General features: G+C 43.5%; 1 protein-coding gene across 2 annotated transcripts in view; it reads right to left on the reverse strand.

The window, feature by feature from the left end:
• Positions 1–18,173, reverse strand: part of micall2a (mical-like 2a) — a 96,006-nt gene that overhangs the window by 56,751 nt on the left and 21,082 nt on the right. For both annotated transcript variants that reach the window (XM_043711848.2, XM_087997721.1), the window contains exon 2: positions 15,267–15,315. In XM_043711848.2, coding sequence (XP_043567783.2) covers positions 15,267–15,315 — 49 coding nt within the window. The remainder of the gene's footprint in view (positions 1–15,266; positions 15,316–18,173) is intronic.

An 18,173-nucleotide genomic window follows, 5' to 3' on the forward strand; every position in this document is an offset into this window, starting at 1 on the left:
ATCAGAAATGGATCAGCTTTCTTCCACTACCACCTCCCAGCTCCCTCTGCAAAACTCATTTGAGGATTAGAGGTGAGAGAACTCTGCTGTGGGAGTTTGAAGGGCAGAGGTTCTCTATCAATGACAGACACAGCTACACCGCTGGATGAGCGGGGCACCATGTGGGTGAGTGGATATGAATGGCCACTCGGCTCTTGCTGAGGACCGTAATGGAAATAACAGCCTGGGAATACTAGATACTGCAAGACCTTGATTGACACTCCAGCGTTCCTCCGTCAGAACACCCTGGAATAAAATACTTCACCCAGCAACCGCCCTCCCCAACCGTTGAACCAGCATCCCTTTGCAGACTACCACCTTCCCAGCAACCTCCAGTGAACTACACCCGTCCCCAGCACACCTCATGAACTACCCACCCACCAAGTGGAATACCCAATCCCCAGCATCCGCAGTGAAAAACCCCTCCCCAGTGAAATGCCCCTCCCTTGGCACAGTGGTGAAGAGCTCTGAGAGTTTGCACACCCTCCCCCCAGTATCTCAGAGTGCACCCTCCATCCCAGTTGATGGCCAATTAACGAACTGACCTTGGATCAGGGACCTGACTTCCTGCTTCGTAGCATTCCTGGCAGGCAGCATATTCTTCACCTGAGTCACTGAACCATCACAGTCAAAGGTTCATTGGCCAAAAGCAAGTGATGTTTAAGCATACCAATTTATGTTCCCTATTATATTTTAACTAACGACTAAGGCAAAGAGGCCACTAACAATTACAGAGTAAAATTTCATTTCTAAATTCAAGCGTGTTATTTAAAGGTAGGAAAAAAAAGAAAGTAATTGATTTACAAAGCTCAATTCAGAACTCTGCCAGAAGTGTTCCCTTCACACTGACAGACAGTATACACATTGAAATGTCTCCTGACTCCACACTGACGAACTCAAGAGTAATTGTCACCTCTAGTATAGTAAAAAATTAATAACAAAATTGTACTTACTTTAGTATGCAGTATAATTAATATTGTGATTATCCAGGGCACTTTTATAATGATGTTAGAATTCTTCATTTGCCAATCACGTTGCTTAGACTTAACAAATACTTATGGAACTATAAAACTCATCACTTACCAAATTTCATATATTCCCAGCATGTATTCCAGTCTAATAAATGAAAAGTTCTCATTTTTCTTCAGAAAATTTGTTTTCAAATGCTAAAAAGCTGTAATTTTGTAATCTAGAAGGACCTATATTCATTTTTGTAGCATTAAAAACTGTATAATGAGCTGAATATGTATCAGACTATAAAATGGTAACAGTAGGAGGAGGCTATTTAATCCATTTGTCCATGCCAACTCTCTGCAAGAGTTCTTCAAATAGCCCAACTTGCCTTTTCCCTGCAATCCACAAATTTTCTTTTTGGATAGTTATTAAAATCCCTTTTGATATATATAACGCTGACTCTGCCCCCACCACAATCTGAGGCAATGCATTTCCAAATCTAAACTCTCACTGTGTCTTAAAGATTTTGTTCATGTCACTTATAGTACTTTTGCCAAAACACCTTCAAATAATATCCTCTGATTTGTGATCTTCCATCAAACAGTTGTTCTCTCTGTCCAGACCCATCATAACTTTCAGCATCTCTCCTCAGTCTCCTTTCCGTTCTCAAAGCAGACCAGTCCCAGCCTCACCATCCACCCAAGTCTCTCACTCTTGGAAGCCTTTCCTCCACTCTCTCCAATACCTCCACACTCTTTTCCTAAAGTGCAGTACCCAACACAAGGGCACAATACTGCAGCTGAATCCAAACCAGTGTTTTGTAAAGGTTCCCCATAACTTCCTTGCTTTTGTCCTCTGTAACACGCGAGCTTCTCTTCTTTGTTTTTGAAGTGAATGAGGTAGTGCATTTTTCTGGAGAAGGGAATGAAGACAAAACAGTGCATTTGAGAAGACCCACACATGTGGTTTCCAGAAAGAAAAGGGATTAATGGATGGTTGAAGAAGCTACATTGGGTACGACATAGGCTTGTTTACATTTCTGAAAAAAAACTTTACATTGCAGTCCTTCAAAAATTTGAATGCAGCATATCAGCCTAGGACTGGCCTGGGCGGGAGTCAGTGTTTAAGAAGTAGTCCTGACAATGATTCATTGACCAAGAGATTGTGGTCCCTGTTTGGCCAGCTCAATGAGGATCTGTACTCAGAAACTGGGCAAGAGAGGAGCAAAGCTAAACGATAAGAATATGATTGGCCCAGCCTGGAGCAAGAAGAATAAGCTGCTCACTGTCAGGAATTATGAAGACAGTGATTGTAATTCAGACCAGTGAAACACAGGTTAAAGGTCACCATATTCTCAACTTGTAGTGCTTGGAGGCAAGCCCTTGATGTTCACAAGACAAACTCCTCATGACTTTACACAGCAAGTGTCACATGGAAAAAAGACCACCTTCGATTCCTGAGGATCCCGTTACTTTGGGGTCTAGGTTCCACCCACACATCCAGGTGATCATCTTCTCAAAAATATGTGACCTTTAGGCCAAATCTGTGCAGTCTCAGTTAAATCACTCACTTACTCAGAATGCCCTAGCGATGTGATGAAATTATAACAGTGGTCGTGCCCAGATTGTAACATGTTAATTCCAGACTGAAGACAAGTTAGTTCATTTCAGGTAAGTCAAAAGTAATCTACCTCATGAACTGAGAGGCAAGGATAGATGGCCTGCCCTGAGACTTCACTCTCCATTGTGGAGACTTGATCAAGGTCTTTCAGAACTATGCTGGAATTGGAGTAACACTTTTCCTCCAGATTCGATAAAACAGGACTCCAGCTAAAAACCATGGAAGTCAGAAGGCCAGGGGAAAGTAAAGCAACATTTTTCCAAAGGGATAGCATTCCCCAAGTGTCAAATTTCCAAACTGGTGCTTATTTCACCCTTGGCTGTTTGCAAGCTGTAACTATCAGAGTTTCCACATCCCACCTCCATATCCAACAATTCAAGAAGGAACATGGTGTCACGGGCAAGGCCAACATTTGTTGCCATACCTAAAGAATCCCTTGGAAACTGAGTGGCTTGCTCGGCCATTTCAGAAAGCAGTTAAGATTGTGAATTTGGAGTCACATATGACCCAGAATAGCTAGGGATGGCAGATCTTCTTCTTTAAAGGGTGTTAAGTGCGTTAGGTGGTTTAATTCAACAATCACCGACAGTTGTTACAGTCAACATCCCTGAGATGAGCCAATAATTCTAAATATTAATTCAGTGTAATTAGAAAATTGGGGGAATCCATGTCCCAAAGCATTAGTCTGGGCTTCTGGATCATTAGTATAATGATGCTATCACTTGCCACCATTTCCCTATCCAAAGGGTTTGTGATTGGACTCATTCCTCACCTAAAATCTCTCCCAATCTTCCCCTGTATTAGAAAATTAAACCTCAAAATTCTGGACATGCCTGAATTAAGTGCCCTTCTTGCAGTTTATTCTGTTCCTTTCCCAATGCTCTCAATTAACCTTAACCATTCAAATAGCAGAGGTGGATAAGGACAAGGGCCAAGCAGCAGAGAATTGTGCTGATAGGGTTAAGGAGGGTGGGAGACATTCATCTGTAGCATTGCTCCCCTGTGTGAAATAGTTGGCCAAATGGCCTTTTTCTATGCTGTTTGATATATGTAATTTAGGGTGTAGGTTTGCTCACTGAGCTAGGTAACATCATCAGTGGTGACCTCCAAGTGAAGCGAAGCTGTTGTCTCCTGCTTTCTATTTATATGTTTGTCCTGGATGGGTTCCTGAGGTGATGTCATTTCCTGTCGTTTTCTGAGGGGTTGGTAGATGGTATCTAGATCTATGTGTTTGTTTATGGCGTTGTGGTTGGAATGCCAGGCCTCTAGGAATTCTCTGGCATGTCTTTGCTTAGCCTGTCCCAGGATAGATGTGTTGTCCCAGTCGAATTGGTGGGTTTTTTTCATCCGTGTTTAAGGCTACGAGGGAGAGAGGGTCGTGTCTTTTTGTGGCTAGCTGATGTTCGTGTATCCTGGTGGCTAACTTTCTTCCTGTTTGTCCTACGTGGCGTTTGTGGCAGTCCTTGCATGGAATTTTGTAGATGACGTTGGTTTTGCCTTTATATGTAATTCTAGATGACCACAATTCATTATCAGTATTCTCCATAACTGTGACGATGGTGTGTTATCATTAAAAACCCTCCTGCAGCCTTTGACAAAGTTGACCACACCTTCTTCCTCCAAATCTTGTTCCCTGGGTTGTTTTGGGCATGCAGAGAAGTGAATGAGAAAAGACATTGGCTTTTGAGTTCAAGCGCTCAACTTGTACAATTTCCCTCATGTTGTGCAACAGCAATGACCTTGTACTGGCATCTGACAAGATCAGAAGTTAAAACTTGCTGTTCAAAGTCGGTTACAAAGTTTACTTTCAGTTTCAAGAAAACTCTGCACTTTCCATTTGCAGGCTCTGTACGTGGCTGAATTCGTCTACTTCAATCTATCAGCTCAAGATCATTGTTCACTAATCCAGTAAAAATAAAGGAATTAGAAAAGTGGAGAATGAACCAGGTATCTGGAGTTTTCTTGATGAGCACTGGAATTATCGAAAGCGTTTGATATGTGGTGTTCATTAATGCAAAATGCAGCACTTTCTGTTTCAGGTGTTCAGTGTCAGCAAACACTCCTGAGTCAATGCTGATTGTAATCAGTCATAAGGTGGAATGCAAATGGATTAACATGCCTAGGAATCGTGTTATAAAACACACAATTTCTTTCCTTAAGTCAACTTCCTTATATAATTCTTCATGTAATTAACTATTCATTTTACTAGTTCAGAATAGAGGGAACTGCCCCTTTTATTAGGTGCCTCAAAGTTGGAGGATTGTAGGGTGTGTGATTCGCAACAGGAGAGATTGTGAAACCCCACAGTGCTGTGCAAAGCTGAAACACCCATAAACAGTGGAGAATAAATATTCTGCAGAACTGCCCATTGGCATTTTGTTTGGGGCACTGATGACACTTCACATTGCAGTTTGTGGGATCTTGCTGTGTTCTTGTAGAGTTTCCTACATTACTGTCGTGACTCTACTTCAAAAAACCTTCATAAATGCCTTAAACATTCACCCCCTCCACCACCAACATAGAGTGGCAGCAATGTGTACCATCTACAAAATGAACTCTGGTCACTTGGAAACTCCTTTGGCAGCAGCTTCCAAACCTTTAATCTCCACCACCTCGAAGGACAAGGCAGCAGATCTATGTACAACCATCCTCTGCGAGTTTCCCTCCAGGTCACACAACCTCCTGACTTGAAACTCTATTGCTGTTCCTTCACTGATGCCAGGTTAAAATCCTGGGACTCCCTTCCTAACAGCATGGTGGGTGCACACACTGCACGGACTACAACGGTTCAAGGCAGCAACTCGCTGCTAATTTCAAAAGCTGTTAGGGTTAGGCAATAACTGCAATGCTCAAATTACATGAGCAAAGAAAAATATCTGGTTACAAAGCCTTATGAAAGGCACTATAACACACAGTACATTTTCTCTGTTAAAATGGGTGGCATTCACTGAATCAGCATCACCAATGATCATGTTGAATGGGGTCAGACTCAACAGGCTGAACAGCCTACTCCTGTTCCTATGTTCCTAAAGCCCAGCATCGTAACGGCCAGACTGCATCCACTAACCCTGGTCAGAAGATCAAGTGAGAAAAAAGAATTTCAAAAAGTTAGGACCAACAGGCTTACACTGAAATGCTGACTGCCTGCGAAAAAAATGTCTCAAAATTAGAATGAGGCTATTAAGGGATAGTGTATTAGGAAACACTTCCTCACATAAAAGATGTTAAAATCTAAAACTTTCTTCGCTAAAAGAAAGCCACAACTTTTAAGGAATATGCAACCAAGGCTGGTAGATAGACATTATCTAATTAACTGGCAAGACCAATTCAAGGAGCTGAGACCTGAAGCTAAGTTTCATTATACACGATCCAGAATATGAAAAGTACATTTGAGAGTTACTTTGTTCTCTATTACACAGTTACTGAGGGTCTACAGTTACTGCCTTGCAATAAACGAGCAAAGCTTCTGTTTTGTGTGTTGGTTGAAGGATCAGCGTGAGGCAGGGCACTAGGGAGAACTCCTTTGCTCATCTTCAACATAGTGCTTCAGGATCTTTGACATCTACCTGAGAGGTCTTGGCCATAATACAGCACATCCAGTGCTGCAGCATTCCCCAGTCTGCAAGAGCTAACTTGGAATTGTGCTCAATTCTCCAGAGGGTAACTTGAACTCACTACTTTCTGACTATGAGGTGACAGGGTTAACCACAGAGCCACAGAATTAGGTCACTATTGCAACAATGCCCAGAGCACAAAGTGTAATGAACTGACGCTGTCCCGAGCCAATGTGTGTGACTAAGAACACAGAAGGAGACATTTGAGAGGATAGAATTTGCACACTAGGTTTTGTTTTGTTACCAAGGCAGGTAGATTTAATCAGGAAATTTCACACCTTAGCAGATTTGCTTTGATCTAAAAGACCTGATTGGACCCAATGTTTATTCCAGGGAGGTGCGGGCACGATACAGTCAAGCCTGCTGACTCTAGAAGCAGATCCTGTATGGACCACTGGGGGTGGGCAAGTACCAAGGTGGACTATTTTGAAGGCCTACATCAGTTTTCTGGGTCTTCATCCTGGTTATTTTAAACCTTGGTAATGCCTCTCGCCCTCACCCCCTTCAACTCTTCACCCGGACCTTATGTGCCTCATATCCCCACCATGTACTCATTGTCTATACGACTTTAGCAAGACCTTAGACAAGGTTCCGCATGGTAGACTGGTTAGTAAAGCTAGATCACATGAGAGTCAGGCAGAGCTTGCCAACTGGATACAAAATTGGCTTGATAGTAGGAAACAGAGGACGGTGCTGGACGGTTGTTTTTCAGACTGGAGGCCTGTGACCAGCGGTGTTCCGCAGGGATCAGGGATGGATCCACTTTTGTTTGTCATTTACATAAATAATTTGGATGAGATTGTCGGAAGCATGGTTAGTAAATTTGCGGACAATACCAAAATTGGTGGTATAGTCGACAGTGAAGAAGGTTATCTAAGACTCCAGAGGGATGTTCATCAATTGGGCCAATAGGCTGAGGAGTGACAGACGGAGTTTAATTTAGATAAATGTGAGATAATGCACTTTGGTAAAAGAAGCAAGGGCAAGACTTAGACAATTAATGGTAAGGCTCTGGATAATTTTGTCAAACAGAGAGATCCAGAGGTTCAGTTATCTAATTCTGCAAAATGTGCATCACAGGTAGATTAGATTACTTACAGTGTGGAAACAGGCCCTTCGGCCCAACATGTCCACACCAACCCTCTGAAGAGCAACCCACCCAGACCCATTCCCCTACATTTACCCCTCACCTAACACTACAGGCAATTTAGCATGGCCAATTCACCTAACCTGCACATTTTTGGACTGTGGAAGGAAACCGGAGCACCCGGAGGAAACCCACACAAAAACGGGGAGAATGTGCAAACTCCACACAGACAGTTGCCTGAGGCGGGAGTTGAACCCGGGTCTCTGGCACTGTGAGGCAAATGGCATTTAGCACATTTGGCTTCATTCCTCAGACTTAGAGTATTGAAGTTCAGACGTCATGTCACAGGACATTGGTGAGACCACTTTTGGAATACTGTGTGCCGATCTGGTTGCCCTGCTATAACAAGGCTACTATTAAATTGGAGAGGATTCAGAAAAGGTTTACCAGGACATTGCCAGGACTGAGGAGCATGGATAAGGGGAATAGCAAAGGAGGAGGAGTAGGAGAGTTCAAAACTAGAGGGCATAATTTTAAGGTGAAAGGAAAAAGATTTAAAAGGGACCTGAGGGGTAACTTTTTCACACGGAAGGTGGTTTATAAGTTGGAATGAACTGCTGGAGGAAGTGGTAGATGTAGAAACAGTTACAATATTTAAACGACATTTGGATAGGTACATGAATAGTAAAAGTTTAGATGGATGTAGGCCAAGCACAGGCAAGTGGGACTAGTTTAGTTTGGCAAACCAGGTTGGACCGAAGGGTCTGTTTCTATGCTGTATGACTCTTTATGACACTATAACATTTCCAACCAGACATCTTCGCAAAAAGGCAGAGTTGTTGGGAAAGAGCAGGGCTAGCTCTTTCAAAACAGAGCTGAAATCCCTACTTCTCTGCTGCAAGATGTTTGATTTTAAAATCTTCTTGGACCTATTTGTTTCCAAGACCACCCTTGACTTGTCCCATGAGGTAATTGGGCCTCAGACTCCCCAGGTGTGTTTTTACACGCTCCACTTGTGACCAGCAACTCCTACCAAACAAACCCCGTACGGGAGCAAACTAATGGGCTGTTTATACCCCAATTCACTTTACAGAGCTGAATTAAACCAAAATAGAGCATTATGTTTTTTTTCAAAACAGGAATTCATTTTTCTTTATTTTAGCTCAAATTCCTGGTGCTTAAAATCATCTTCAAAGCTGGAGCCAAGGGCAGTGATATCCTTCCTGTGCTGAGGTGACTGGAAAAGCACACTGTAGTCCAAATAGGATCAGGAAAGCTATCAGACAGCTGCTTTTCATTTACTTGCTGAGCAGTCACATCAATAAAATGTAAAAGGGATTGAAAACAAAGTTCAACCCACAGTTGTGCAATAAAGCAATCAGGAAAAGTATCTGTCAAACAGGTTGTCATGCATTTTCACAAAGATATAGATTCTGCTTGAATAGAGCATTAACTCCCAGCACACAAAGAGCATCGCCCGAACCTTTCCAAAATATATCTGCCACACGGGTGGAGTGAACATACAAACGTGCAGATTCAGAGCAAAAGTGGGCATGCTAATCAGATGGGTTGAAAGGTAGAAAATAGAATTTACCCCTGAAAAGTGTAAAGTGATTTATTTTGGTAGGACTAGCATGGCAAGGGAGTGCACAATGAACAGGAGGACCATACGAAGTACAGAGGATCACAGAGACCTTGGTGTGAATGTCCATAAATCATTGATGATGGATGAGGTGGTGAAGAAGGTATATGAGATACTTGCCTTTATTAGTCAATGCATTGAATACAAAAGCCATGAGGCTAATGCTGGAGCTGTATATAAAATTAGTTAGACCACAACTGGAGAATTGTGTGCAGTTCTGGTCAGCACACTACTGGAAGAACATGATTACACGAGGGACGGTGCAGAGGAGATTCATCAGGATGATTCTGGGGAACCTGACTGTGGTGTTCAAAATTATAAGGGGCAGAGACAGAATAGATAGGAAGATACATTCGCCTGTAGGAGTGGGATCAATATTTAGAATGCATAGTTTTAAGGCAAAGGACAGGTACTTTGGAAGAGATTTAAGAAAGAATCCTTTCACCAAAGAGTAGTGGATATTTGGAACACAGGGCCTAAATGATAGTAGAGGTGGGACTATCACAATATTTTATAAGTATTTAGATGATCATTTGAAGCGCCATAACATACAAGGCTGGAAAAAAGCCGATAGGTGTTAGACGATTGATGTGGATATGATGGGCTGAAGGGTCTCTTTCCATGCTATAGAATTGGATGATTCTATGCCATCAAGTAGGCCATTTGGCCCTCAAGCCGGCTTCTCCAATCAATAAGACCATGGCAGATCTGTTTCAGCTCCAAATTCCACATTCCCTTCTTTTCATGATAACCATCACTTCCTCTGCCTAACAAGAGCCCATCCAACTCTACTTTCAAAGTATTCAATAACCCCACCTCCAGTGTTTTCTGGGACAGACTATTGCAAGTCACACATTCCTCTTCTCTGTCTTAAAAGGCAACATTAAATGTTTAAACTGCCTTTCCTAGTTCATGCACAAAAATAAAAATCCTTTCACATTCACCATGTCAAGGCCATTGTGAATCACATCAGCTTAAATTTAAACACCCCTCAGTCTTCTGAACTCTAGTGAAAAGCCTGTACAATCTTTCCTGACAAGACAACGTGGTCAAGTCTGGTATCAACCTAATAAACATGTTCTGAACCACCACCACCAGCATCAATGCATTTACATCATTCCTTAAATAAAGAGACCACGACTGTACAAAATATTCAAGACATAGTTATACAAGACACCGGTGAGACCAAAACGTAACATTCCTTATGTTTCTCTTTTTTCTCTCATAATAAAGGCTAGTACATAGAACCTACAACACAGGAATGGACTCTTCAGCCCACCATGTCTGTGCCAATTATGATGCCATTCTAAATTACTCCACCTTCCCACACATGGTTCATATCCCTCTCCCTGTCTCTTCATGTGTCTGTCTTAAACACTGCGAACAAATCTGCTTCTACCACCTCCCCGGCAGCGCATTCCAGTGATTCCTAATGACAGGCTTTTGCCTGAAACGTCGATTCTCCTGCTTCTCAGATGCTGCCCGACCTGCTGTGCTTTTTCTGCACCACACTCCCAACTCTAATCTCTAGCATCTGCAGTCCTCACTTTTTCCGAGCGCATTCCAGACACTACCACCTTCTGAGTAAAAAACTTGCCTCACACATCTCCTTTGAATTTTTCTCCTCTCACCTTAAACCAATGCACCTTGGGAAAAAGACTTCAACCATTCACCCTATCAATGCCTTTCATTATTTTATATACCTCAGTCAGTTTGCCCCTCAGCCTCCAAAGCTCTCGTGAAAACAATCCAGTTTCTCCGTACAGCTAATACTAGGTGGGCAAAAGTGAAAGGTCTTGTAAGGTGGCAGTTTGATGGTGGTATAATGGTGAGCATGGCTGTCTTCCAAGCAGTTGGTACGGGTTCAGTTCTCAGCCATCACACAGTGGCACCTTTTAAGCGATTTTCAACGGAAAAGCCCGAGATGAAGTCAATGAGATCCATCTATCAGAAGTTTTCCAAATGCTTTAAGTTAGCACTGTTGCCTCACAGCGTCGGGGACCCAGGTTTGATTCCCACTTTGGGCAACTGACCGTGTGGAGTTTGCACATTCTCCCCATATCTGCATGGGTTTCCTCCGGGTGCTCCGGTTTCCTCCCACATTCCAAAAGATGTGCAGGTTAGGTGAATTGGCCATGCTAAGTTGCCTATAGGGTTAGATGCATTAGTCAGGGGACATGCAGGGAAATGAGCCTAGGTGAGTTACTTTTCGGACAGTTGTTGTAGACTTGTTGGGCCAAAGGGCCTGTTTCCACATGGTAGGGAATCTAATCTAATCTGCATTTGAGGTGAAGACGGGAAGGTGGAGTGCATCCTTTGGCAAGTACCTTGTGTGTAATGGGGTACCCATAAGATGATGTCCCATCTTGATGTCTCCCCACCTGGTCTCCAAAATCTGTCCCTTCCCTAATCCAGGGTGCCTGAATTTGCCCAACCTAAAAATCCCAGGCTCACTCGAATCCAGGATGTTTGCTCTCTGTACTGTGGGACTGAAGGGCAGGAGCCACACTCTCTGCTCATTCAGACATTGGCAGTGAGTCGCTAGTTAGTTCACAACCGACTTCCTAAGAGGGGAATTTGGGATTGAGAGAGGAGAAAGTGAGGACTGCAGATGCTAAAAATGTGTTGCTGGAAAAGCTCAGCAGGTCAGGCAGCATCCAAGGAACAGGAGAATCGACGTTTCAGGCATAAGCCCTTCCTCAGGAATGAGGAAAGTGTGTCCAGCAGGCTAAGATAAAAGGTAGGGAGGAGGGACTTGGGGGAGGGGCGTTGGAAATGCGATAGGTGGAAGGAGGTCAAGGTGAGGGTGATAGGCCGGAGTGGGGTGGGGGCGGAGAGGTCAGGAAGAAGATTGCAGGTTAGGAAGGCGGTGCTGAGTTCGAAGGATTTGACTGAGACAAGGTGGGGGGAGGGGAAATGAGGAAACTGGAGAAATCGGAGTTCATCCCTTGTGGTTGGAGGGTTCCTAGGCGGAAGATGAGGTGCTCTTCCTCCAACCGTCATGTTGCTATGGTCTGGTGATGGAGGAGTCCAAGGACCTGCATGTCCTTGGTGGGGTGGGAGGGGAGTTGAAGTGTTGGGTGGTTGGGTTGGTTGGTCCGGGTGTCCCAGAGGTTTCGCAACGTTTCGCAAGTAGGCGGCCTGTCTCCCCAATATAGAGGAGGCCACATCGGGTGCAGCGGATGCAATAGATGATGTGTGTGGAGGTGCAGGTGAATTTGTGGCGGATATGGAAGTATCCCTTGGGGCCTTGGAGGGAAGTAAGGGGGGAGGTGTGGGCGCAAGTTTTGCATTTCTTGCGGTTGCAGGGGAAGGTGCCGGGAGTGGAGGTTGGGTTGGTGGGGGGTGTGGACCTGACGAGGGAGTCACGGAGGGAGTGGTCTTTTCGGAATGCTGATAGGGGAGGGAAGGGAAATATATCCCTGGTGGTGGGGTCTGTTTGGAGGTGACGGAAATGACGGCGGATGATACGCTGTACATGGAGATTGGTGGGGTGGTAGGTGAGGACCAGTGGGGTTCTGTCCTGGTGGCGGTTGGAGGGGCGGGGCTCAAGGGCGGAGGAGCGGGAAGTGGAGGAGATGCGATGGAGGGCATTGTCGACCACGTCTGGGGGGAAATTGCAGTCTTTGAAGAAGGAGGCCATCTGGGTTGTACGGTTTTGGAACTGGTCCTCCTGGGAGCAGATGCGGCGGAGACGAAGGAATTGGGAATATGGGATGGCGTTTTTACAGGGGGCAGGGTGGGAGGAGATGTAGTCTAGGTAGCTGTGGGAGTCAGTCGGTTTTTAGTAAATGTCCGTGTTGATTCGGTCGCCCAAGATAGAAATGGAAAGGTCTAGGAAGGGGAGGGAGGAGTCTGAGACGGTCCAGGTGAATTTGAGGTCAGGGTGGAAGGTGTTGATAAAGTGGATGAACTGTTCAACCTCCTCGTGGGAGCACGAGGCAGCGCCGATACAGTGATCGATGTAGCGGAGGAAAAGGTGGGGGGTGGTGCCAGTGTAGCTGCGGAAGATGGACTGTTCCACATACCCTACGAAGAGGCAGGCATAGCTGGGGCCCATGAGGGTGCCCATGGCTACTCCTTTGGTTTGGAGGAAGTGGGAGGATTGGAAAGAGAAGTTGTTCAGGGTGAGGACCAGTTCAGTCAGTCGAAGGAGGGTGTCAGTGGAAGGGTACTGGTTATGTCGGCGGGAAAGGAAGAAGCGGAGTGCTTTGAGTCCTTCGTGATGGGGGATGGAGGTGTACAGGGACTGGATGTCCATGGTGAAGATAAGGCGTTGGGGACTGGGGAAGCGAAAATCATGGAGGAGGTGGAGGGCGTGGGTGGTGTCCCGAACATAAGTGGGGAGTTCTTGGACTAAGGGGGACAGGACCGTGTCGAGGTATGCAGAGATGAGTTCGGTGGGGCAGGAGCAGGCTGAGACAATGGGTCGGCCGGGGCAGTCAGGTTTGTGGATTTTGGGCAGGAGGTAGAAACGGGCGGTGCGGGGTTGTGGGACTATGAGGTTGGAGGCGGTGGATGGGAGATCCCCTGAGGTGATGAGGTTATGGTGATGAGGTGATTGAGAGAGGGGAATCAAGAAATCCATGTCCCTGCCTTGTGAAATCCAGGCCTCAATTTATAAACCTCATTCATGGCTTATTTAATCACAAACAGCTCAAAGTTCTTCACAAAAGAAAATTACTGCTTTTGGAAATGCAATATTTTACAAACTAAATCTTTGTTAAAAATCCTATCTATTCCCCCTGCATATCTTCAAGGATCCATCACCATGCCTATTGATTGAAAATACTATCTCCTAAAATCTAACTTACATGTTTCACCTTAATGAATTAACATGTTAGAAATACATTTAACATCAGTGCAGTAGCTGTTATAACATCTATATTTGAGTCATTCAAAACATAATGGGTACAATTACAACATTTAAAAGACATTAGGATAGGTACATGGATGGGAAAGATTTAGATGGATATGGGCCAACCGCAGGCAAGTAGGACTAGTTCAGTTTAGGAAATCTGATCAGCTTGGATAAGTTGGACCGAAGGGCCTGTTTCCATGCTGGGCGGAAATGGGTACTGCAGATGTTGGAGAATAGAGTCAAGATTAGAGTAGTGCTGGAAAAGCACAGCGGGTCAGGCAGCATCCAAGGAGCAGGAAAATTGACATTTCAGGCAAAAGCCCTTCATCAGGAATGATGCTTCATCAGGACTAATGCATCAGATTCCTGATTAAAGGCTTTTGCCCGAAACGTTGATTTTCCTGCTCCTCGGATGCTGCCTGACCTGCTGTGCTTTTCCAGCACCACTCTAATCTTGACTGTTTCCATGCTGTTGGACTCTATGACTCTGTGATGAAGGCAGTAACATAGTGTCCCACAAGATTGTTACCTCTCTGAAAAACTGCCTAGCAGTGTGAAGTTAATAATATTCAAATAATTAATCACTCATTGTTGATTAGTTTGGGTTAGTTTATTTAAGAAAGTGAGACACATTTTGTACATTATGAAGCTGGCATTACAGCTGGCTTCTTTCTGTACAGCTTGCAAACTTGAAGGCAGAGTCACAACATTGTACACACACTTTAGAATACACCCATCTGTTCTGCCTGCTTTTGTTTTTGCTCTTTCTCTGCTTTCACAGGGCTGTAATGCCTAACTTTTAACTTTATCTCTCTATTTTTCTGATTTATGCCAAAGATTTTTGTATCCAGACACCTTTGTACCCAAGATGGTGCCAGAAATAGCGACTGATTACACTTTTCGCTGTACTCATGTCTTCCTGTAATTGAGTACAAGTGAAAATAAAACCTAATTCTAATTCTAAAGGCAAGTTCTCTCAAAGGCAAGGATCACAGGTAACAAACAGCAGCTTCTGTCCGTAACCAAACCAAGGAATCAGTAGACAGTGAGTGCGTTAACAGCTCTGCAAATGTCGGCAGCAGAAAAGTTGCAAATTTTCAAGGCTCTCCCATGAGATCACGGGATTATAAATGAGGATAATTTGCTATGTCCGGGATCCCACAAGCAGCAGTGATCTAAATGCCCAGTATATCTATCTTTGGTGTTTGAGGGCAGAATGGTGGCCAGGGGTATCAGGAGAACTCACTGCTCTCCTGCTAATACTATCACAGATTTTCTACATTCAACAGAACCAGCAAAGGGTTGGATTAGCATTGCATTGGAAATGTGTAAAGTCATTCTGTAAATGTTTCATTGCCATAAATTTACCCACCCAGCATCCAACATAAAACAAACCATGAAAGGGAATTTAACAAGAAGGGTTTTTACGTTTGTCAGAGTTCTACTTACCAATTTATTATTCTCATAGACATTTTCTTTCTTAAGAGAATCAAAATCTCTGCAATTTAAACAGAAAAAGAACAAACAGTTATGTTTACATATAGCCATCGGCACAAGTTAAAATATCGCCAAGTCACTTTACAGTAGTCAAATTTAAATTGCTACAAGTACAAAAGCAGTTATGTTATTGGACTAAAAACCTGGAGACACAAACTCAAAATCCCAAAATGGCAGTTGAGGAATTTAAAACTTAATTAATTGAACAAAACCTGGAGTAACAAGTTAATAACAGTAATAAAAAATAGCCACATTTCAGGGAAATTCAGCCCCAAGTGTCGATTTCAGGGAGTTTGTGGCATGAAGAGTTTTAATACAAGTAATCAATCATGCCCCATGTTTAACTATTCTGTGTGTTCACACACTTAGGTGCCAGCAAAAATGGGCAAGTAGAACCGGTTTAAATACATAAAAAGTAATTGTTAATGTCCAAGCTGTGGAAAGCATGAAAGACAACATGATGCAATACCTTCGACAGGCTCGAATTAGCAGGAATTCTGTAGGCACATGTGCAAATAGAAGGTAATATTAATAAAAGCATTCTAAGCAGGCCTGAGAAAGAAGAAGGCAAAGAGAAAGAAACAGAGAAAAGCAGAGGAAAAAACTGACAGAGACAGACAGACAGAGAGAGAGGGAGGGATAGACAGAACGAGAGAGAAACAGAGAGAAGTAACATTGATAAGGAAGGGAAAGACAGCAGCATCCAGGATAAAGACTGATTACTCTCTGACTGGGTGACGGAGATATTACATCTACCCAAAAACTGGAATGGACACTTCTGTTCTTTTTTTGTATGAAGGAAGATTAGAATTTGGATAATGAGATGATTATAGTATAAAGGTGCTCAACTTTTCTGAAATGGTTAAGAATTTCACCTTTTATTTAAGGCAAATCTCTCCCTTTGCCACTTGAATAAAACAATTGTAAAGCCTGTAGTCAGTCTCCAGCAATCTGTTAAGTCATGAAGATGACAGAACCCATCCACCACGTTAAATGTTCACTGGCTGCTCCACCAGAAGAATGGGAACTGTGTAGCATCTACAAGATTCACTGCAGCAACTCACTAAGGCTCCTTCAACAGCACTTGCAAAACCATGGCATCTACCGCTGAGAAGGACAAGATGCATGGAAACACCAGCAGCTGCAAGCTCCCCTTTCTGTCACTCACCATTCGGATTTGGAACTACACTGCTATTCCTTCATTGTCACTCCTGTGCTTCCTCTCTGACAGCACTGTGGCTGGCTCTACTCCACATTGAGTGCAGTGGTTCAAAGCAGCAACTCACCCCACCATCTCAAGGGCAATTAAGGCCGGAACCTTGCCAGAAATATCCAAATTCTAATTGCAAATATAAAAATGAATTTTAAAAATAAAATGAGAATAGAGCAAGAGGCAAGTTCTCGATCAAAAAGGTAAGTCTTACAAAGGAAAAGGTGGAAAAGTTTAGGGAAGGAATTTCAGGGGTTAGGGCCTTTATGGCTGAAGGCAGGGTCTTCTATAACAGAATAACAAAAACCAGGACCACGCAAGAGAACCAGGAATGAGGAATGCGAAAATCTTAAAGGTTTGTACAGTTTCAGAAGATAAGAGAGGTCACGAGGGGCAGGCCTTGAAGGGATTTGAATGCATAGTTAAGAATTCTAAATTTGTGCCATTGCTGGACTGGGATCCAATCTGAGAGAGTGGTCAGAGGAATGATAGTTAAACAGAACAAGAGAAGCAATGCAGCTTTAGAATTAAAAGTTAATACCCAGCCTCAATAAGTAATATATCAATCGCTCTTGGGTGTCTGAGCAGATAATTTTTTGAATTAACCCACATTATACAATTAGAACCATGACACACATAAGTCAATACTGAAGTAAAACAGATTATCCTATTAAAGTGTGAAGCAGAGCATAACAAAAATGCATCACCACCAGGCATTTTCCAGCTCCACTACATTCAACATACAGTTGACCTTCACAGAGTGTTGGTTATCCCAAGTCCTCTGTGCCACTGTTTCTCCTGCTTCCCACAGATATCAGAATTACTCTGTGGAGCAAGGGACACGTGAACCAAACAGGGAGGGCACGCCCACTAAAGGACAACATTCCAAGTTGAATACTGGAGTCAACTGCAGCTCAAAGGGTGAGTGATGACATTGCAGAAGGTACTTTGGGACATTTTGAGGTTCTGACTGATTCTATACAAGTAGAAGATCCGTAAGAATAAACACACTTTGGCAAATGCTGGGAGATCCTTACTTCACCACCCAAAGATGTCCCCCATCACCATTAATACATTTCTCTTGATGACATTGCCTCCATCCACAACCATATAAGAAAGGTCAGAATGACTAAGTGAATTAATAGTAATTGAGTATTGTTTTACTGGGACCCTATTATTAGAAATTTCACACAGCTATCATTACACTTTACTGAAATCCGGGAGACGGAAGGGAGCTAGGGAAAGGTTGAAGATGAAGACTCATTGATCCATGCCAGGCTCATGTCATTTTTCCTACTGCCAAGCAACAGCACGGGACACGGCATTGGTCAAAGATCAGCTGGTTGCCTTAAAATGCAGAAAGGATTGCTGCATCAGATAAAGACCACAAACTGTATCCACATTCACATGCACATCCATATTTAGCACAACAGAGCAACGAAATTATCAATGAGTGACTCCCAAAGCAGTAGAACAAAGACCACAGCAGGAACTGGCCAGTGAAGGCATTCAATAGCAGGAAACATCACCTCCATCCATGACATATCGCAGGTGTCCATTTAAGTAAGTTCATTGTTTTTAGCTACAATACAGCCAAAGATTGCATCATGATTGACAATTATAGCTGCACATAATCATGGTTCACCATT

This window comes from Chiloscyllium plagiosum, unplaced genomic scaffold (genome assembly GCF_037043375.1).
Source record: "Chiloscyllium plagiosum isolate Xiang-an unplaced genomic scaffold, Cpla_swu_hap1 HiC_scaffold_20, whole genome shotgun sequence".
In the NCBI taxonomy this organism is placed as follows: Eukaryota; Metazoa; Chordata; class Chondrichthyes; order Orectolobiformes; family Hemiscylliidae; genus Chiloscyllium; species Chiloscyllium plagiosum.